At 44.1% G+C, this 23,258-nt stretch overlaps 1 protein-coding gene across 1 annotated transcript in view; it reads right to left on the bottom strand.

Moving 5' to 3' along the window:
* The window catches only part of LOC137370639 (probable phospholipid-transporting ATPase IM), a 440,540-nt gene that overhangs the window by 362,089 nt on the left and 55,193 nt on the right, over nt 1-23,258 (bottom strand). Inside the window, exon 3 of the mRNA XM_068032731.1 lies at nt 2,009-2,067. Coding sequence (XP_067888832.1) covers nt 2,009-2,067 — 59 coding nt within the window. The remainder of the gene's footprint in view (nt 1-2,008; nt 2,068-23,258) is intronic.

The raw sequence follows: 23,258 nt of genomic DNA, 5'->3' as shown, positions 1-23,258 counted from the left end.
CTCCTACCAATACAGTCATGGACAGAAGCATCTGCGGCAGGCAGATTGATGAGGACAAGGTAAAGTATGTTTTTCCCTCGTATTGGTTCCCCCATCACCTGCCGCAGACCCAGTCTAGCAGCTGTGTCCTTTAGTACTCAGCCAGCTCGGTCAGTAGTGGTGCTACCGAGCCATTCTTGATGATGGACTTTGAAGTCTCCCACCCAGAGTACATTCTGTGCTCTTGCAACCCTCAGTGCTTCCTCCAAGTGGTGTTCAACATGGAGGAGTACTGACTCATCAGCTGAGGGAGGGCGGTAGGTGGTAATCAGTAGGAGGTTACCTTGCCCATGTTTGACCTGATGCCATGAGACTTCATGGAGTCCAGAGTCAATGTTGAGGACTCCCAGGGCAACTCCCTCCCTACTGTAGGCCACTGTCCCGCCACCTCTGCTGGGTCTGTCCTGCCCGTGGGACAGGACATACCCAGAGCTTCATGGGGTCCAGAGTCAATGTTGAGGACTCCCAGGGCAACTCCCTCCCTACTGTAGGCCATTGGCCCGCCACCTCTTCTGGGTCTGTCCTGCCGGTGGGACAGGACATACCCAGGGATAGTGACTGCAGTGTCTGGGACATTGTCTGTAATGATTCAGTGAGTATGACTATGTCAGGCTGTTGCTTGACTAGTCTGTGGGACAGCTCTCCCAACTTTGGCACAAGCCCCAAGATGTTAGTAAGGAGGACTTTGCAGGGTCGACAGGGCTGGGTTTGCCGTTTCCGGTGGCATTGGCCGATGCCGGGTGGTCCGTCCGGTTTCATTCCTTTTTATTGACTTCGTAGCGGTTAGGTACAACTGAGTGGCTTGCTAGGCCATTTCAGAGGGCATGTAAGAGTTAACCACATTGCTGTGGGTCTGGACTCACATGTAGGCCAGACCAGGTAAGGACAGGTAATGTCCCTAAAGGACATTAGTGAACCAGATGGGGTTTTTACAACAATCGACAATGGTTTAATTAGACTCGCTTTTAATTCCAGATTTATTAATTAAATTCAAATTCCTCCTTCTGCTGTGGTGGGATTCGAACCCATGTTGCCAGATCGATACCCTGGGTCTCTGGGTTATTAGTCCAGTGATAATACCACTAAGCCACCACCTACCCCTGAAATATATAAAATTCTTAAGGGGCTTGACAGAGCAAATGGTGGGAGGATGTCTCCCTTGGACTGAGAGGAGGACAAATGTCTTCATCCCAGAGAGCTGTGGATGCTCAGTCATTGCATATATTTAAGTCAGAGATCAAAAGATGTTTGGTTAATAAGGGAATCAAAGAATATGGGGATAGTACGGGAAAGTGTAGCTGAGGTAGAAGATCAGCCATGATCTTACTGATTGGCAGAGCACGACCGAGGGACTAAATGGCTAACTCATCTTAAAAGAAGGATATTTAAAAAGAACCTCACAACGCCAAGCAAGCTTTAAGGTCAATCTTCGAGGATATGCAGCAAATGACAGGTACGACTCTTCAGCCCCTACAGTTGGCGTTTACAACAAAATCACTGATGCCTTCTCTTTCTTGAAGTTACCAGTGGAGTGTGTGGCAACTTCACAATATTTCAGTGAAGACCATCATTCACAGATTATCTTGCACAAGATGACAATCTGATTTTTATAACTCGTAAATTATCTGATCAGCTTCATTGTCAGAAATGTGATTTATATTATATGGATGTTCAAGGTCTATGTTCCACTGAAACCGCCAACAAAAATGTGTTCAGAAACATTTATAATGCAGTTACAGACTACACTAACCTTGGCTCCAGCAGAATTATCCTTCACTATGAGGGTAAAATATCAACAATACCCCATGACAAGTCAGATACTTGACGTAACATATTTTTGTGTGTTGTTTTACAGCCAGTACACAACAGGCATCTTGGATCTTCCCAGTTCAGTGCCATACGATACAGTACATTTGCCCACTAAGCCATCAAGGATGCAATGTCAAATTTAAACTTTAGGTCTACTCACCACATAATGGAATTTCATATTGAAATCTCTGTCATTTGCCCTTAAATATCTCTCTTCCTCTGCAAAACGAAAGTGAATAACTGTGTTACACACATATATGTACATGAAGAAGATTAATTTGCAAGGTTATGGGGAAAAAGCTGGGATGTGGGACTAACTTAAACAGCTCTTTCAAAGAACCGGCACAGGCATGACAGGTTGCATGATCTCCCTCTATGCTGTAAGATTCTACGATTCTATGTACACATATAAAAATCATAAATATGTGTTCAGTTAACAGTTAATGTGCTTCACAATGTTCTTAATTATTTATCATTCCTACAAGTACACTGTAAAATTTCAATACAAGTCCAATGTAGTTTAAAAATAGCCAGAATATCAAAATAATAGGAATGGGAAAAAACAATTTTGCCCATTCAACTCACTAACTTGAAAACTATTTTCTGAACCAATGTACTAGATACACTTTTGTATTTCCATCCTGCTCTGAAGTCAACTCTGTATCTTTGCACCACTCCTCCTATCAGGTCAAAGAACAAACAAAGAACAAAGATAATTACAGCACAGGAACAGGCCCTTCAGCCCTCCAAGCCTGCGCCGATCCAGGTCCACATTCATTTCCTCCTTCAAGGAAAAATAGCACTGCAAACGCTGCACTTTAAAAAAAAAACACAGCAAGTGACAGAAACAGTGTAGGTCGGTCAGCATTTCTACAAAGGAACGATATGTGAACATTTCAAGTACAGTTCTAATGAAAGGCTATCGTTTTGGGTATAGACCTATCTTGGTGACTGGCCTGCTGTGCTTTCAGCATTTGCTGTCTGTATTCCTCCTTAAAATAATTCACAATTCCCTGTATTCACATTTCCTACACTCTAAATTGGACAGCTCTTTCAACGAGCCAGCACAGGGATGACGCTAAGAAACAAGAAAAAGCTAAACACGAATGAGAAACCATGGGATGAATTAAGGATGAATAAGAAAAAGGAGGAGGTAGGGCCTGATTTGGGCCCAAAAAAGGGACTTATACATGGAAGCAGAGGGCATGGTTGAGGTACTAAATGAGTATTTCACATCTTTTATTAATGAAGATGCATAGTGAAAGAGGAGGTAGCTGAGACACTCAAAGGGCTTACAAGTGACAAAAAGGAGGTATTAGAAAGGCTGGCTATACTTAAAGTTAATAAGTCATCAAGACCAGATCAGATCGATCCAAGGATACTGAGGGAAGTAAGGGTAGAAATTGCAGAGGCATTTGTCATAATCTTCCAATCCTCCTTAGATACAGGGGTGCTGCCAGAGGACTGGAGAACAGAAACGTTTGCACCCTTGTTCAAAAAAAGGGTGTAAGGATATGCCTATCAACTACAGGCCATTCAGTTTAATCTGGCGGTAGGAAAACTTTTAAGAATGAAAATCTGGGATAACATTAACAGTCACTTGGACAGATGTGGATTAAATAGGGAAAGCCAGCATGGATTTGTTAAGGGCAAATCGTATTTAACTAACTTTTTGATGAGGTAACAGAGAGGGTTGATGAGGATAATGCAGTTGATGTGATGTACCTGGACTTCCAAAAAGGGTTTGATAAAGTGCCACATAACAGGCTTGCCAACGAAGTTAAAGCCTATGAAATAAAAGGGACAGTGGCAGCATGGATACAAAGTTAGATGAATGACAGGAAACAGAAAGTAGTGGTGAATGGTTGTTTTTCATACTGGTGGAGGTATACAATGGGGTTCCCCAGGGGTGATGCTAGGACAACTGTTTTTTTTATATATATATTCATGATCTAGACTTGGGTGCGCAGGGGACAATGTCAAAATTTGCAGATGACACAGAACATGGAAATATTGTGAACTCTGAGGAGAATAATGATAGACGTCAAGAGGATATGGACAAGCTGGTGGAATGGGCGGAAACATGGCAGATGAAATTTAATACAGAGAAGTGTGAAGTGATACATTTTGGTAGGAAGAATGAGGAGAGGCAATACAGGATATAATTTTAAAGAGACTGAAGGAGCAGAGGAACCTGGGGGTATATGTGCACATATCAATGAAGGTGGCAGGGCAGGTTGAGAATTAGTAAGGTAGATGAGATCCTAAGCCTTAAAAACCAGAGGCAAGGAGTACAAAAGTAAGGAAGTTATGGTGAACCTTTACAAAACACTGGCTAGTCATCAACTCAAGTATCATGTCCAATTCCGGGCACTACACATTAGGATGGATGTGAAGGCAATACAGAGGGCGCAGAGAAGGTTTGCAAAAATGCTTTCAGGAATGAGGAACTTCAGTTACGTGGATACACTGGAGAAGCTGGGTTGTTCTCTTGAGAGGAGAAAGCTGAAAGATTTGATTGAGGTGTTCAAAATCATGAGGGGTCTGGACACACTAGATAGGGAGAAACTGTTCCTATTGGCAGACGGGTTGAGAACCAGAGGTCACCAATTTAATGAGAATGCAAAAGGCCCAAAGGTGACATGAGGAAAAACTTTTTCATGCAGCTTGTGGTTAGGAACTGGAATGCACTGCTTGAGAGTGTGGTGGAGGCAGATTCAATGATGGCTTTCAAGAAGGAATTGGATAATTATCAGAAGAGAAAAAATTTGCAGGTCTACAGGGATTAGGCAGGGGAGTGAAACTAGCTGAGTTGCTCTGGCAGCGAGCCGGCACGGACACAATGAGCCGAATGCTCCCTTTCTGTGTTGTAACCATTCTGTGATTATATAATAAAGATGTATGGGAAAAATTGAGGGTAAGGAAAAAGGCATAAACTAAGTACATGGACAGCATGGTACAGAATGGTAAGGAAGGCTCTAAAGAGGCTAGGAGAGAAACCAAAAAAATTAGGAATGCAAAGATTAACTATGAAATTGAACTATCAAGGAACATAAAACAAAATAGTAAAATATTCCACAAAAGCATGAATGAGAAAAGGAAAGTCGGGATGGGAAAAATGCCGCTGCACTCAAGATTCCACCCATAGAGTCATCGGGTCATAGAGACATTTACAGCACAAAAGGAGGCCATTTGGCCCATCAAGTACAGCTCTCCACAGAGCAATATAGTCAGTCCCACTCCCTGGCTCGATCCCCATAGCCCTACAAGTCCTCTTCAAGTCATTGTCTCCGCTTCCACCACCCTTGTTGGCAGTGAGTTCCAGGTCATTACCACCCACTGTTTAAAAAGGTGCTTCCTTATATTCCCCCTGCATCTTTTGCCCAAAACTTTCAATCGTGTTCCCTCACCCGAGTACTATTTATTAATGGGTACAGTTTTTCTTTGTCTAACGTATCATAATCTTGTACATTTCTATTAAATCTCCTTTGTTGTAAGAGAACAACTCCAGCTTCTCCAACCTAACCTTGTAACTAAAACCCACCAATGATGTTAAGCTAAGCAGCCTGTAATTACTAGGACTGTCATTACACCCTTTCTTGAATAGGGTGTCACATCTGCCACTCTCCAATCCTCTGGCACCTCCCCCGTATCTGGGGAAGATTAGAAGATTGTGGCAAGGTCTTCCACTATCTCCACCCCCACTCCTTTAGCAACCTGGGATGCAAACCATCCAGACTAGGTGGCGTATCTATCCTAAGCATAGCCAGCCTTTTTAGTACCTCCCCTTCTCAATTTTTATCCTATCCATTGCCTCTACTGTCTCTGCTTCTACTGATATTCTGTCAGCCTCCATTTCCTTAGTGAACACTGATACAAAGTACTCATTAAGTATATTAGCCTTGCCCTGCACCTCTAAGCATATATTACCCCCTCTGTCCCTAATACGCCTCACTCCTCCTCTTACGTCTCACTTACTATTTACACGCTGGTAGAAGATTCCCTTTTATGTAGACTGCCACTCTATTTTCATATTCTCTCTTTACTAGTCTTATTTTCCTCTCATCTCCATCTCTATCCCATAGATCCATATCAATTTGCCAAATTAATTCCATAGGATAAAAGATTATATTCAGATTAGATGGAAGCAGATTTTGGAAGAAATTTCAGTAACACCTTTGTTTAAAATCAAAGGGATATTACTCAGTCTTCAGAGGATTGGGAGAGAGAGGAGCACTACAGAAGTGGTCCCAAGGTCTTAAAAATCAGTGCGTAGAGCAGCAGCAGGGAGTCGGGAGAGAGAGAGAGAACTACAGGAGTGGTCCCTAGGTTTTAGAAATCAGCAGGCAGAGTGGTTGCAGAGTCAGGACACAGAGCAGAACCATTGGAGTGATCCCAAGAACATCAACAAAAGTGTGGCAGACCAGCAGCAGAGTGAGGTGAACAGCAAAGCAGGAATCAATCATAAGGTAATGTCATAGCACAAGGAGGACAAGCGAGAGAAAGTTTAATGGTAACCATTTAAATTAACCTACTTATGACTTAATCAAGATCAAGAAATCAAGTTTACTTCTGTTAATTAGTAGTTTAATTCAGGCATGGCAGGTACTTCAGTCCCACCAAATGAGTATCCTGTGTCAAGTGGAAGCTCCAGGATGCTTCTTGTGTCATGGAATACCACATGTGCAGAAAGTCTCATCAGCTGGAGGAACTCGAACTCTGAGTTCTTGTGCAGGAGCTGCGGTCACTGTGCTGCATCTGTGAGGTTGAGGACCATGTGGATAGCATGTTTCTGGATATGGTCACCCTGGAGCTTAAGAATGTGCAGGCAGAAAAGGAATGGGTTATTACCAGACAGGCAGGTAAGACCAGGCAGGTAGTGCAGGACTCCCCTGAGTATATCTCGCTCTCTAATCGGTATTCAGTTCTGAATACTGCTGAGGGCCATTGTACCTTTTGGGGAGTGCAGTCAGAGTCAAGTCCATGGCACCACAGCTGGATCAGCAGTTCAGAGATGCGGGGGGCTATGGGGAAGGAGAAAGATCAGAAAAGGAATAGTGATAGAGGATTCTGTAAAGGAACAGACGGGTGTTTCTGCCGTCGCAGACATGATTCCAGGATGGTAAGTTGCCTCTCTGGTGCGAGGGTCCAGAATGTCACTGAGCAACGGCAGAACATTCTGAGGCAGGAGAGTGAACAACCAGAAGTGATAATCCATATTGGTACCAATAACATGGGTAGAGAGTTGAGGCCCTGCAGGCAGATTTTAGGGAGCTAGGAAGGAGGCTAGCAAGCAGGACCTCAAAGGTAGTAAATTGCTGGATGGCTCCAGGTGCCATGCACGAATGCCTATATAAATAGGAGGATAGAGCAGATGGCTGCGTGACTGGAGAGATGGCTTAGGAGCAAGGACCTTAGATTCCTGGGATATTGTGACTTGTTTTGGAGGAGGTAGGACCTCTACAGGCACCTCAACAGAGCAAGGACCAAGGTTCTCGCAAGGCGAGGCTAGTCCTTGGTTGCTGGTGTTGTTGGAGAGGGTTTAAACTAATTTGTCAGGGGAACTGACATCAGGATATAGCATTAGAAAGGAGAAACAAGGTGCACCAAGGATTGGGAGAGACAGATAGCATTAGAATGAGAAATAGTAATGTATTACATGGTTAGACTAAGGTGGAATACAAGAAGGTCTAAATCAGGTTCACAGTGCATGTGTATAAAATGCACAGAGCATGGTAAATACGGGTGGTGAGCTGCAGGCACATTAGCCACATGGGAATATGATGATGTGGCAAAATTGGAGACCTGGCTCAAAAAAGGACAGAACTGGGTACTAAATACTCCTGGATACAAGGTGTTCAGGAAAGATAGGTAAGGAAGGAAAGGAGCAGGGGTGGCCAAAATGATTAAGGAGCATATTACTGTACTGGAAAGAGAGGGTGTCCTGCAGAGGACAAGGACAATATCTGCTTGGTTAGAAATTGAGAACCAGAAAAGGTGCCATTACACTTCTGGGTGTATTCAATATGCTACCAGTGAGTGGGAAAGATATAGAGGAGCAAACTAGCAGGGCAATTTCTGAGAAATGCAAGAACTATATCATAATGAGGGGACTTCAATTACCCTCATATAGACTGGGATATTAATAGCATAAAGGACGGTGGGGGGGGGGGGGCGCGGCGGTAAGAGTTTCTGAAGTGCATTCAGAAGAATTTGATCAGTACATCTCCAGCCCAACAAGGAAGGAGGCATTGCTGCATCTGATTCTGGGAAATGAGATTGGTCAAGTGCATCCAGTATCAGTAGGGGAACATTTAGGGAACAGTGATCATAGTATCATAAGGTTCAGATTACCATTGGAAGAGGATAAGGAGCAATCTAAAGTAAAATACCTCCACTCTTCAAGAAAGGAGGAGAGAGAACAGAGGGAATTGCAGGCCAGATAGCCTGGCATCAGTTGTCAGGAAAATCCTGCAATCTATAAGTCTGAACAATGCACTTAGAAAATTATAGTATGATCAGACAGTCAACATGATTTTACAAAAGGGAAACCGTGTTTGACAAATTATTAGAAGTTTTTGAGGATGTAACGAGCAGGGTAGATAAAGGGGAACCAGTTGATGTCATGTTACGACCAAGGCGGGAGGAGTGCACTGCCTTTTTCTAGTGCCACTTCTCCACAGGTTACAACATATATTTAAATGTTTAGCCAGTTACCGATACAGTCAACCATTTTTTTTATTTATTCTACTTTTAATTTCAGAATAAAATACACATCCAGGTTTCTTTAATAAACAAAATTATTAATTTATTAGAAAACAAGACTTATCCAATAAAGATGCAAAGCTTTAACACAGTTTGAAATATGAATGTAAATAGATATTCCCTTCTTGATACCCAAAACATATGCACACACACAGACTGGATAAATAAAAAAAAATAAAGATTTTGGCCGGAATTCGAGCTTCAAGAGCAGTGGGGTGCACGCGCAGAATTTGCCCCGCAGAGCCACCACATTATTTAGCGGCTCATTTACATGGAGGGAGCAGACTGCCCGCCCCTGATGATGCAGAGGGGGCGGGGGCTCCGTCTGTGGCAACGGCACCCGGTGCCAGCGAGCAGGCACATTTTTAAAAGGCTTCAGGGCATTCTGCATCATTTCAATATTTAAACTGAAAGGGGAGAGAAAAGTAAACATAAAAATTTATTCCAGTTTCAACCCCTCTCCCACTTCCGCCCAATGGCTAATCACTTTATTAATTGCCCTCTACCCCTCAAAAAACCTTTTCTTCCGATCCCGAACATCCCCCCCGAACTTTATTAATTTTGATCTTCAACCCCTTCCCATCATCCCCTCAACCAATAGCAAAAGTTTTCCACGCTCCACCACCCCCATGCCCTGAAAACTTCACTCCTCACCGCTCCCCACCAGTGTTCCGCCTCGGATCTCCGAAGGTAGTTCCGGAAACCAGCCGGAATATCGGAGCAGGACAGCCGTCGCAACAAAGTAAGTACTTATTCATTAATTAACATTATCTAAGTAGTTAAATTAAGTTTCCGTCGCCAAGTGGCGGGGGGCCACCACGAGGCCCAAGCAACTGCTGTAAAATCGGTGTGGAACAGCCACCACCCGCAGTTAAGTTTACTTGCACCTCATTTCGTGTAATTTGCACACAAATGAAGGGCCCACTCCAGGTGGCAGGGCGGCCTCACCGAGGTCCCCCCACTGCCAGTAATATGCGGCGGGCCCTTCTCGACGTCGCGGGTTGAGGCTGGCCTCTTCCCGCACCGCAACCCGTGGCGTCAAGGGGCTGGTAAAATTCAGACCAGTAAGTCAATAAAATAGTCTTATCATTGAAAGCTTCTTCACAAAAATGCACATTTGTTGTTCTTTTTATTAATAGTAAGATAAACTTTTAATGACTTTATCTTTCTGAAATTATCTCACCAGCCCCCGATGTAAAACAAAAATTGTAATGTGCACCCCCATCTCCCCCCGCATGCAAAAAGGTTCGATATCCCTGACTTACATGAACAGACCAAGAATAATCTACCTAAATTTGTTGACGATATAAAGTTAGCTGGGAATGTAAGTTGTGAGATGGACACAAAGACTGTTAAGTGAGTGGGTGTTACAACCAGGTGAGAAAGATGTTCCTTTCAGTATTCACTTGGTCCTACTGTAACAGGATTTAATTTTAAACACATCGTATTTTGAGCTCCCCCTTGGTGAATCCTTGTTCACCACTTTCCAATTATAAAGCAAAGAAATGAGCACAAACAGGCTTCCTTAGGTTTAAAGAAGACAAGTGAAATTTAAAAAACTTAAACTCTAATTCGGTTAATGCCTATGGATACACGCATGCATATGCGATATGCACATGCAAAGAGAGACAGGAAAGAGAAGAAAATTAAAGTAGAGAGGTTTGAGGCAATCTCTGAAGGAGGTTTGTTACTGTGCTTCGTGCTTGCTGTAGTCGTTGCTTGTAGGCAGATCTTGCTTTTCGTTGGGGCCCAGTATTCTTCTCAAACTTTGTTCACTGTCGGAGACTTTTCTCTCTTGGGGTTCATATGTCTTCAATGCTTTCCAAAGCTGTTGAGAGAGATAACAGCAGACAGGAGAGAGATGTTCTCAATCCAGGAGTCAGGAGCTTTCTGCTAGTTTAAAACTCTGTGGCAAGTTCAAAAACAACCTCCAACAGCCAGTTAGTCGTGTGACTAAATGGTTTGACCACGTCTGTTTGTGTATTCGGCCATCTTAGTAGTCAACCTGGAATGCGAGCTCCTCCACCCTCAATGTCTGATAATCAAAATTCCACTGTGGATTGAATGTGTCAGGGCATGGTCTTTTGTCCTGTTTAAATACTGTCTGTAAATATGCAAATGTCTTTCCAGTCAAGTGTCTGGTGTTGTTTTTTAAAAAGCAAGTTCCTTCTTTACTCCAGTAACAGTTTAATAATCAATGTTCATGTGACAAAATTAACGTGCCTCATTCTTGGCAGGTGGGGGCCTGCGTGACACCTCCACACCCAGGGGAATGAAATGCGATTTGAAGAAAAAAGGCACATTTCATTAAAAGGTTTGAAAGAAATATAAGATGCAGAAAGAAAAACCATGCAATTCTCTCATTCATCAATCTTAAAGCCTACTAAAGTTGTCTTTTCTGGGTGCAGGGCTTCTTTAATTTCCCCATTTTCTTTGGCATCCCAGTAACCACATGGTTCTTTGGGGAAGCTTTTCTTCAGTTTGCCCATTGCCATGACTGCCAAGGGCTTTGCTCCTGTTGAGGTAATGTTTTTTTTCCAGGAGAGTTAGTAGTGGACGGGTCTAGCTTGAACTCTCTTTCAATGCTTCCTGAGTCATGCAAAGACTTTTGACTTCAGGGGATGGGTGGTTCCCTTTTTCTCTGACTGTGGGGGAGTATTCTTTGTTAATCTCCCCTTTGTTCTCTGGGACACTCCTATCTGCAGGTATTTGTGCAGACTTGACTGCACGCTCCTGTGGCACTTCGACTAAGTGAAGCATCTGTTTTCTGCCCCCTAGAGGTCTCTCAACATCTCTGCAGGTTCCAGTAAATGCTGTTAGCAACTCTGGTGGGGTGCTTCTATAGTCTGCATTTATATTGGAGGATATGGGGTCTAACTGTGAGGCAGGGAGGAAGTTGTCGAGTGAGGGAGCCGTGGTTTACTAAAGAAGTTGAAGCGCTTGTCAAGAGGAAGAAGAAGGCTTATGTTACGATGAGACGTGAAGGCTCAGTTAGGGCGCTTGAGAGTTACAAGCTAGCCAGGAAGGATCTAAAGGGAGAGCTAAGAAGAGCAAGAAGAGGACACGAGAAGTCATTGGCGGATAGGATCAGGGAAAACCCTAAGGCTTTCTATAGGTATATCAGGAATAAAAGAATGACTAGAGTTAGATTAGGGCCAATCAAGGATAGTAGTGGGAAGATGTGTGTGGAATCAGAGGAGATAGGGGAAGCGTTAAATGAATATTTTGCGTCAGTATTTACAGTAGAGAAAGAAAATGTTGTCGAGGAGAATACTGAGATTCAGGCTACGAGGCTAGATGGGATTGAGGTTCACAAGGAGGAGGTGTTATCTATTTTGGAAAGTGTGAAAATAGATAAGTCCCCTGGGCCAGATGGGATTTATCCTAGGATTCTCTGGGAAGCTAGGGAGGAGATTGCAGAGCCTTTGTCCTTGATCTTTATGTCGTCATTGTCGACAGGAATAGTGCCGGAAGACTGGAGGATAGCAAATGTTGTCCCCTTGTTCAAGAAGGGGAGTAGAGACAGCCCTGGTAATTATAGACCTGTGAGCCTTACTTCGGTTGTGGGTAAAATGTTGGAAAAGGTTGTAAGAGACAGGATTTATAGTCATCTTGAAAAGAATAAGTTCATTAGCGATAGTCAGCACGGTTTTGTGATGGGTAGGTCGTGCCTCACAAACCTTATTGAGTTTTTCGAGAAGGTGACCAAACAGGTGGATGAGGGTAAAGCCGTGGATGTGGTGTATATGGATTTCAGTAAGGCGTTTGATAAGGTTCCCCACGGTAGGCTATTGCAGAAAATACGGAAGTATGGGGTTGAAGATGATTTAGAGCTTTGGATCAGAAATTGGCTAGCTGAAAGAAGACAGAGGGTGGTGGTTGATGGCAAATGTTCATCCTGGAGTTTAGTTACTAGTGGTGTACCGCAAGGATCTGTTTTGGGGCCACTGCTGTTTGTCATTTTTATAAATGACCTGGAAGAGGGTGTAGAAGGGTGGGTTAGTAAATTTGCGGATAACACTAAGGTCGGTGGAGTTGTGGATAGTGCCGAAGGATGTTGTAGGGTACAGAGGGACATAGATAGGCTGCAGAGCTGGGCTGAGAGATGGCAAATGGAGTTTAATGCGGAAAAGTGCGAGGTGATTCACTTTGGAAGGAGTAACAGGAATGCAGAGTACTGGGCTAATGGGAAGATTCTTGGTAGTGTAGATGAACAGAGAGATCTTGGTGTCCAGGTACATAAATCCCTGAAGGTCTTACGAGGAAAGGCTGAGGGACTTGAGGTTGTTTTCGTTGGAGAGGAGGAGGAGGAGAGGTGACTTAATAGAGACATATAAGATAATCAGAGGGTTAGATAGGGTGGATAGTGAGAGTCTTTTTCCTCGGATGGTGACGGCAAACACGAGGGGACATAGCTTTAAGTTGAGGGGTGATAGATATAGGACAGATGTCAGAGGTAGTTTCTTTACTCAGAGAGTAGTAGGGGCGTGGAACGCCCTGCCTGCAGCAGTAGTAGACTCGCCAACTTTCAGGGCATTTAAGTGGTCATTGGATAGACATATGGATGAAAATGGAATAGTGTAGGTCAGATGGTTTCACAGGTCGGCGCAACATCGAGGGCCGAAGGGCCTGTACTGCGCTGTCATGGTCTAATTCTAAAAAAAAAACTTTTCACATTTTTCGGGGTTGGCTGACCGGACAGTAGGGGTTTTCATCCAGGATTCCTCCCAGATTTCCTTTAACCTGCCCTCTTGGTCACGTTTTCCCCTTCTCCTTCTAAACTTTTGCCAGCCATCTGCCTGCCTGTCCCCTTTTGCTCTTGGCAGGGGTCCCTTACAGTTCACCAGCCCTCTTCTGGAGGGTCCTCCTAACACCGGTACACAACATAGGAGTGCAGGTTTCACTGTAGGTTGGTGTTTCCCCTCAACCTGGCACATGTGGCAACTCCTGCAGTAATCCAACACATCTTTGTGGAGTTTTGGCCTGTCAAACTGCTGTCTTATGCCGAATTTGGTCTTTTGTATCCCAGCATGTACAGCCACTGTAGTCTCGTGGGCCCGTCTTAATATTTCTCTCCGGTACCTCTGTGGCACCACTAACTGGTGAACTACTGCCTATTCCTTGCTCTCAGGTCTGTGAGGAGAACTCTATTTCCTCATCAGTACCTTATTCTTTAAATAGTAGCAGTCAGGGACTCCCTCTGCTTCACTTTCAGACTGGGCAGCCTGTGCTAACTCTCACAATACTGGGTCGGCTCACTGAGCCTCAGTTAGGGAAATCCATTTAATTCATTCCCTGGGTCTCCTAACTTTCCAAAGAAAGTCTCAGACAGACAGACCTCATGGTCATCTGCCTGCAGTGCCAATGCAGTCTCCTCTGGAGGAGATGGTTTGATCATGGCCTGATCCACTACACATTCAGGGAAACTGCAGGGAACCGTCTCCTGCCCCGGCCCTGTCTCTCTGACCTCCTGCGGTCTCTCTTTCACTACTGGGGGTGCTACCACCTTCACTCCCACCAGATCATTACCTAGGAGCAGGTCAACCCCAACCACAGGCAAACACGGGACAATCCCTACCATCACCGGTCCCGAAACTAGTCGCACTCCAGGTGCACCCGGTGTACAGGCATACACTGCCCTCCAATACCATTCACCAACATTTTTGTGTTCACTGCACTCTCTGGGGGAAAGGTCAGGCCTTTTCCACTAAAAAGGATCTAGTGGCCCCTGTGTCCCTAAGAATCACTATGGGCTTGCTGGCCCCACTCGAGGTATATGGGGTTACTTTCCCTTCAGACACAAAACTCTGATAACCTTGAGGAATCCCATTAACTTTTCCTGCACTGGTCGTAGTAAGCTTCCTGAGTTGCACGCTTACTGCAGTTAAAGCCACAACTTGTTCTGCTGGGCTTTCCATCAGGGTCCCATCTGCATTGAGCGGGTGTGCCCTGATTAACCCTACCCGTTTTCCCTTTAGTTATCAGCAGTCAGCTTTTAAACACCCTGCCTTATTACAATGGAAGCACAGAGGTCTCCGGGTCTCACTCTTGCTCACATCACCTTCCTTTTTGGCTGGAGGAGGCACCCTGTGTCTCCTGCTTTCCTTCTCTCCCAGGAATGCCTGGGATCACCTTCCCACCCTTTGTCCTTTTTGGATTTGTGGGAGTGATTAGGAAAGGTTCTCCCCTGGGAAACCGACTTATAAATTAAAGCAAACTCATTGGCCAGAACGGCCGCTTGCCGGGCTCTTTGAACCTGCTGCTCCTCTACTTGGGTCTTTACTGAGAGTGGGAGAGAGTTTAGAAATTCTAACAGAACTACTTCCCGGAGAATCTCATAGCTGAGCTGTATTTTAAGAGCCCTCAGCCGCTGTTCAAAAGCTAGCTGCTGACTTCTTTCAAACTCCAGATAAGTTTGATTAGCTTGCTTTTTGAGGGTTCTAAACTTTTGACGGTAGGCTTCAAGTACTAATTCATATGCCCAGAGGATAGCATTTTTGGTCAGTTCATAATTTGATGAACTCTCATCTGGCAACAAGGAATAAACCTCATGGGCTTTTCCAGGTCTCAGCTGGCCATTTTGACTGCCTTGCCAGTTTCTCAAAAGACACAAAAAATTCTTCCACATCTTCCTCATTGAATTTTGGAATTAATTGAACGAGTTTTAGCAATTTTGTACCCAACCCTGAATTCTGCTCCTCCATATCGGCCATGCTTTCACTGGGGTTACTCTGTCGCCCCCTAATTAACTCAAGCCCCTTCTACTCTCTTCGGATTCTTTCTGGAATATTCTTTCTCTCTCTCTCTCTTGCCTTTCATTCTCTTCCCGTTCTTTCTGGAAGGCTTTCTCTTTCTCCCTTTTCTGCCTCTCTCTCTCTCTCTTTCTCTTTCCTCTATTTCAAGTTTCCTCTGTTCCAATTGTATCTTTTCTAACAACACCCTGTTGGATTCTGCTTCCAACACTGCTTCTGCTTCTTCAGATTCAAGGGAAAAATGATAGGTCACTAGCCTTAGCAGTTCAGACTTCCTAGCCTTGCCACGTACAATGATCCCACACTGCTCAGCCATTTTTCTCAACTCCTCCAAAGACAGTGCTTTTAATTTATCCCATGTTACTTCACCCTGGCTTGGAGAACTACAGTTGCAGACATGTTAGTATTATCCATTTATCACATCCTTTCAAAATCTAGCATTTTCCCAGCAACATCAGCATAGAGGAGTTCTCTGATCGGGACGCAAAGTGTTTTTGTCTTCGCTTTCAGCCTTGATAGATCTTAGAGCTTGCTGTCTGATTCCTTCCATATCTAGAGGGAAGGAAAAGGTCAGGAGCATGGAGAAGATGCCAAACAGAATGGGGGCTAGGACACAACCCCGTTTCACTCATTCTTCACTCCGAAACTGTCGGGAGGAGAGCCAAACTATACAGTGCAGTGCATGTTCTCATGGAAGAAGCAGATGCTTTGGTGGATAGCCAATTTTTCCCAAAATCTTGTGGACTCCTTCCATGACAACATGCAGTGCACAAACAGCAATAGGAGTAATCTATTCTGGTACTGTAGGTTGAAGGATGAATGTTGGCTTGAACATGGACGATTAACTGTTCTTTTTGGAGTAGCATGAAAATCTTTAAAATCCATCTGCACAACGAATTTAAAATCTCTACGCTCAGGACTGCGCTGAAGTTTAAGCTTATATTATTTGCTCAATTCCTGGAGTAAGACTTTCAGTCAGCCTTTTGACAAGTCTTGCAGAGAGACTTTAACCCACAAACATCTGACTCAGAGCTGAGAGTGCTACCATTTGCACCCTCTTTTGTTATTTTGTTTTCAGAGGCAACCATACAGGTGCAGATGCCAGCTAATGATATGAAATATGCACTCAGAGGGCAAGAATTCATTTTTTACATTGTTTTGACAGTTACTTTCACAATACTTTTCATGCTATCAGATCAATTTAATCACTGAATAGAGGAAGGGCTGAGCTTGCAAGCAGCAAGTCCTGACATGTTTTGTGAATGGTTACTCTTACTCCAGATCATTTAAAAAAAAATCAACCTGGCAAGAGTTTGATGGGGAAATACAGGGGAACAAAATGGTTGAACTAATTGGTACAGCTGAGCAGAAGGAAGAGAAGCAGATGGATGAGCAAGAGAATGCCCTTTGTTAGAGTGAGGATGTTCCCCCCACCCATACTCCTTCCAGTATCTGCTAGCAGAAAGACTCCTGATTAATGTCAGATTTTAACATGTAGAATAGTCTCAAGGGCATGAATGTTTGCTGCAGTTTGGAGAATATATCTGGCAGTCTGTGACTTAAGGTTGCTACTGTAGATCAGTCTATTACCTGCATGTGTGGGATTCTACAGCAAGAAATGCAAGACTTTCTGCCTTGGAGTGGGTGACAGCTGCTGGTCAGTTTGTGGCACAAACTGCAGCAACTGAATCCACAATACTGATTTGGATATTTCTCATCATTATCCAAATTGCTCCAATTCTAGGTAGCGAGATGCAGTGAGTCTTCCTCCCTAGGCGACCTGATGAAAAATCTCAGACAAATGAAGGTAGACATAATCACAGGCTTTATGAGCTTCACAAACAGCCTTTGTTCCCCACTGATCAGCTCACATGGTGAACACGAAGGCTGCAACCAGAGAGAAGGCTTTCACTGATGAGCAGTGGCACGTTTTCCAATTGCCGTCACTCAGATGAATCCATCGCCTCATCTCCACCCCATGCACTGCTACTTAGCCTGACAGCATGCAGGCAAGACCTTACATCAGTTGTGTTGAAGGGTACACACCTGAAAAGTCATAATCTGTCTTCTATTGTGCTGCCACTAACCTCTTCCTCCCAAGCCTAGGCAGCCATGCCTTTAACCACCTGTGTCCTAAACTCTGGAATTCCCTCTCTAAACCGCTCTGCCTCTCCTCATTTGAGATGCTCCTCAAAAGCTACCTCTGACCAAATTAACTGTTAGTTATCCATCCTTCTGGTGGATGGTGAACAGCCAGAGGTCGTGGTCCACATTGGTACCAATGACACAGGTAGGAAGAGGGATGAGGTCATGAAAGCAGATTTTAGGGAGTTAGGAAGGAAATTAAAAAGCAGGATCTCAAGAGTAGTAAACTCAGGATTACTCCCAGTGCCACGTGCTAGTGAGCACAGGAATAAGTGGATTGATCAATTTAACATGTAGCTGGAGAATTGGTGTAAGAGGGAGGGCATCAGATTTCTGAGGCATTGAGACCGGTTCTGGGGCAGGTGGGACCTGTACAAGATGGACGGGCTACACCTTAACAGGACCAGAAATAACATCCTCGCAGGGAAATTTGCTACTGTTGTTGGGGAGGGTTTAAATGAGCTCATCAGGGGGATGGGAACCTGAGGGGTAGCTCAAATTGGAAGGAAGTAAAGCTGGTAACAGGAGGTAGAAAAGTAGCAAGCAACAGTAGAAAGCCAGCAAAACAAAGGTAAGCATCAACTATGTTTAGAATGCAGAATAATGTGAAGAAGATAAGGTCAAGGGCACTCTACCTGAATGCACATGGCATTCGCAACAAGGTAGATGATTTAAAGGCACAAATAGAGGTAAATGGGTATGATCTAACTGCCATTACGGAAACGTGGCTACAGGAAGAGTGGCAACTGACATTCAAGGATATTCGACATTTAGGAATGACAGGAAGAAAAGGAAAAGGAGGTGCTGTTGCACTGATAATAAGGGATGGGATAAGTACATTCGTAAAGCAGAATCTCAGATCGGAAGAACAAAATGTGGAATCTGTTTGGGTGGAGCTGAGAAACAGCAAGGGGCAACAAACATTGGTTGGATAAAAGCAAAATACTGCAGATGCTGGAAATCTGAAATAAAAACAAAAAATGCTGGAAATACTCAGCAGGTCTGGCAGCATCTTTGGACAGAGATGCAGAGTTAACATTTCAGATCAGTGACCTTTCATCAGAACTGGCAAAGGTTAGAAATGTAACAGGTTTTAAGCAAATAAAACGGGGGTGAGGCAAAAGGTTAGAAAATAGAAGGTGTTGATAGGACAGAGGGTCACAGAGAATAACTGACCAGAAGGTCATGGAGCAAAGGCAAAGGGTGTGTTAATGGTGTGGTGAAAAACAAAGCGTTAGTGCAGGGAGGCTGTTAAGTGACCAAATAATGAACAGCCCTGGCCAAAAGCACAAGCATGAAAAAAAACAGTGGGCAGGCACATGGTAAAAAAATTATGAAACAAAGTAAAATAAAATTAAAATAAAAATTAACAGAGAAAAAATAAAAATAAAAATAAAAATGGGGGCCAGTCATGCTCTGAAATTATTGAACTCAATGTTCAGAGTCTGGTAGGCTTTAGTGTGCCTAATCAGTAAATGAGATGCTCTCCCTCGAGCTTGCGTTGGTGTTCCTTGGAACACTGTAGCAAGCCCAGGACAGAGATATGGGGGTGGGGGGTGATGTTGAAATGGCAAGTGATAGGAAGCTCGGGGTCATGCTTTCGTACTGAGCGAAGGTGTTCCGCAAAGCGGTCACCCAATCTGCGTTTTCTCTCCCAATGTAGAGGAGACCACATTGTGAGCAGCAAATACAGTATGCTAAATGGAAAGAAGTACAAGTAAATCGCTGCTTCACCTGAAAGGAGTGTTTGGGACCTTGGATAGTGAGGAGAGAGGAGGTAAAGGGGCAGGTAATACACCTCCTGCGATTGCATGGAATGGTGCCATGGGAAGGGGACGAGGTGTCGGGGGTAATGGAAGAGTGGACCAGGGTGTCGCGGAGGGAATGATCCCTTTGAAATGCTGATGGGGAGGGGACGGGAGGGGAAGATGCATTTGGTAGTGGCATCATGCTGGATGTGGTGGAAATGGCAGAAGATGATGCTTTGGATGTGGAGGCTGATGGGGTGGAAAGTGAGGACAAGGGGAATCCTGTCGCAGTTGAGGGCACTGTCAACCACAAGTGGGGGGGAATCCTCGGTTGAGGAAAAAGGAAGACAAACTTTGGTAGGAGTTGTTTATAGGCCAAACAGTAGTGGTAGTGTGGGGCATAGCATTTATCAAGAAATTAGGGAAGCATGTAGCATGGGTAATACAATAATTATGGGTGACTTCAATCTGCTCATAGAGCAGGTAAACCTAATGAGCACAATTGCTGTGGAGGACGAGTTTCTGGAGTGAGTTAGGGATGGTTTTCTAGAGCAGTATGTTAAGGAGCCGACTAGAGAACAGGCTATTTTAGATCTAGCATTATGTAATGAGAAAGGGCTAATTAATAATCTTGTTGTAAAAGAACCTTTAGGGATGAGTGACCATAACATGATTGAAACATAATGTAAAATTCTAAGTGAGGTAGTTCAATCTGAAGCCAGGATGCTAAATTTGAACAAAGGAAATTTTGAAGGTATGACTAGGGGTACTGCAGGGATCAGTGCTTGGGACCCAGCTGTTCACCATATATATCAAGGATTTGGATGTGGGGACAAAATGTAGTGTTTCCAAGTTAACGGATGACACAAAATTAGGTGGGAATGTGTGTTGTGAGGAAGATGCAAAGCGGTTTCAAGGGGATTTAGACAGACTTAGTGAGTGGGTAAGAATGTGGCAAATGGAATATAATGTGGAAAAATGTGAGGTTATCCATTTTGGAGGAACAGATGCGCAGAGTATTTCTTAAATGGTAAGAGATTAGGAAGTGTAGATGTACAAAAGGTACCTGGGTGTCCTTGTCAATAAGTCACTGAAAGCTAACATGCACATGCAACAAGCAATTAGGAAGGCTAATGGTATGTTAGCCTTTATCACAAGAGGATTGGAGTACAGGAGTAGTGAAGTTTTGCTTGACTTGTATAGAACCTTGGTTAGACCGCACCTGGAGTACTGTGTGCAGTTTTGGTCCTGTTACGACCAGGTGAGCAATGTGTCTAGGGGTCTTTGGCTGTCTTTACCTGGTCTTATTTTAACAAGTTTTAATTTTAAACACACTGTTTTGAGCCCCCCCTTTATGATTCCTTGTTCACAGTTTCCAATTATCGGCAAATAACTGAGCACAAACAGGCTTTCTTTGGTTTAAAGCAGAAAGAGGAAATTTATTAAAACCTTAAACTCTAATACAGCTCACGCCTACGGATATACAAAGCGCTCATGCTAGCATGCACATGCAATATAAACATGTATATAGGAACAGAAAAGAGAAGAAAAGATAAATAGAACAGTTTGAGGCAATATTTTGTTACTGTTTCTCGAGCTCGCTGCAATCCTGGATTGAAGTAATAGTCTTGCATTTCGTTGGGGCCCAGTAATCTTGTTAAAACTTTGTTCACATGGCAAACCTTCTCTCTCTCTCTGTTTATGTGCCTGCAATGGTTTCAGTTCCCCGAGAGATGAGCAAGCTGACAGGCAGGAGAGGAGCTGTTCTTGCTTCAGTTCCAGGAGCACACCGCGTTTTCAGTTCAAAACCCTTTGTTTGGGAGTTCAAATTTGAAAAGCTGCCAGGGTGCTCAGCGGGTTAGTCACGTGACTGGCTCCTTATATGGAACAGTCTCTTCAACATCCTTGGCTGGAGGTTGAAATTTCTCTCAGTCAGACAGTGATGTGACCAAAACAGGTCTGACCACTTCTGTGGAACAAGGGAACCCTGGATGTCAAGGGATATAGAGGATTGGATAAGGGGGAAAAAAGTGCTGAAAACAGCAGAGGCACTAGAGGAGTATAGAAAGTGTAAGGGAATACTTAAAAAAGTAATTAGGAGAGTGAAGAGGGGGCATGAAAAATCACTGGCAGACAAGATAAAGGAAAATCCCAAGGCGTTTTATAAGTGCGTTAGGGGCAAGAGGATAACCAGGGAAAATGTAGGGCCCATTAGGGATCTAAGAGGCAATCTGTGTGTGGAGCCGGAGGACATAGGTGAGGTTTTGAACGATTACTTTTCATCTGTGTTCACTATGGAGAGGGACGATGTAGGTGTAGTGATCAGGGAGGGGTGTTGTGATCTACTTGATCAAATTAGCATTGAAAAGGAGGAAGTATAAGCTGTATTAGCAGGCTTAAAAGTGGATAAATCCTCAGGCCCAGATGTATCCCAGGCTGTTATATGAGGCAAGGGAGGAGATAGCGGGGGCTCACACACAAATTTTCAGATCCTCTCTAGCCACAGGAGAGGTGCCAGAGGACTGGAGGACAGCGAATGTGGTACCATTATTCAAGAAGGGTAGCAGAGATCAACCAAGTAATTATAGGCCTGTGAGTCTAATGTCAGTAGTAGGGAAATTATAGGAAAAAGTTTCAAGAAGACAGGATTAATTTCCATTTGGAGAGGCAGGGATTGAGCAGGGATAGTCAGCATGGCTTTGTCAGGGGGAAGATTGCATCTAACAAACTTGACTGAATTTTTCGAGGAGGTGACCAGATGTGTAGATGAGGGTAAAGCAGTCGATGTCGTCTACATGGACTTCAGTAAGGCTTTTGATAAGGTCCCGCATGGGAGATTGGTTAAGAAAGTAAGAGCCCATGGGATCCAGGGTAATTTGGCAAATTGGATTCAAAATTATCTTAGTGGAAGGAGGCAGAGGGTGATGGTCGAGGGTTGTTTTTGCGAATGGAGACCTGTGACCAGTGGGGTACCACAGGGATCGATGCTCGGACCCGATCAGTAAATGGAGTTTAATCCTGAGAAGTGTGAGGTAATGCACTTTGGGAGGACTAACAAGGCAAGATGGTAGGACCCTAGGAAGTACAGAGGATCAGAGGGACCTTGGAGTACTTGTCCATAGATCACTGAAGGCAGCAGCACAGGTAGATAAGGTGGTTATTAGACGAGGCATAGAATGTAAGAGCAGGGAGGTTATGATGGAGCTGTATAAAACGTTAGTTAGGCCACAGCTGGAGTACTGTATACAGTTCTGGTCACCACACTATAGGAAGGATGTGATTGCAATGGAGAGGGTGCAGAGGAGATGCACCAGGATGTTGCCTGGGCTGGAGCATTTCAGTAATGAAGAGAGACTGGATAGGCTGGGGTTGTTTTCCTTGGAGCAGAGAAGGCTGAGGGGCGACACGATTGAGGTATACAAAATTATGAGGGGCATTGATAGGATAGATAGGAAGAAACTTTTTCCCTTAGCGGAGAGGTCAATAACTAGGGGGTATAAATTTAAGGTAAGGGGCAGGAGGTTTAGAGGGGATTTGAGGAAAAATATTTTCACCCAGAGGGTGGTTGGAATCTGGAACACACTGCCTGAAGGGGTGGTAGAGACAGGAACACTCACGACATTTACAAAGTATTTAGATGAGCACTTGAAACGCCATAACATACAAGTCTACGGGCCAAGTGCGGGGAAGTGGGATTAGTTTTGGATGGGTGCTTGATGGTCAGTGCAGGTGCTTTGGGCCAAAGGGCCTGTTTCTGTGATGTAAAACTCTATGACTCTATGAACAGGGATTGGTTCCCTTTGTTTCCACATTGTCTTGTATTATGCAAATGTCCTTCCAGTCAGACTTTGCAATTTTTTACATTTTAATGTTCACGTGGCAAAATAATGTGTGCCTGACAGAGAGGGGTTTGCCTGACAGTCCCCTTACTTTAGGAAGGGAGTGCAACAAAGTTTCACCAGACTTGTTCCAGGGATGGCAAGACTGTCCTCTGAAGAGA

Source organism: Heterodontus francisci, chromosome 1, assembly GCF_036365525.1.
Source record: "Heterodontus francisci isolate sHetFra1 chromosome 1, sHetFra1.hap1, whole genome shotgun sequence".
NCBI classification, from domain to species: Eukaryota; Metazoa; Chordata; class Chondrichthyes; order Heterodontiformes; family Heterodontidae; genus Heterodontus; species Heterodontus francisci.
Note: the sequence above shows the minus strand (reverse complement) of the source record. Positions and strands in the feature narration are given on the sequence as shown.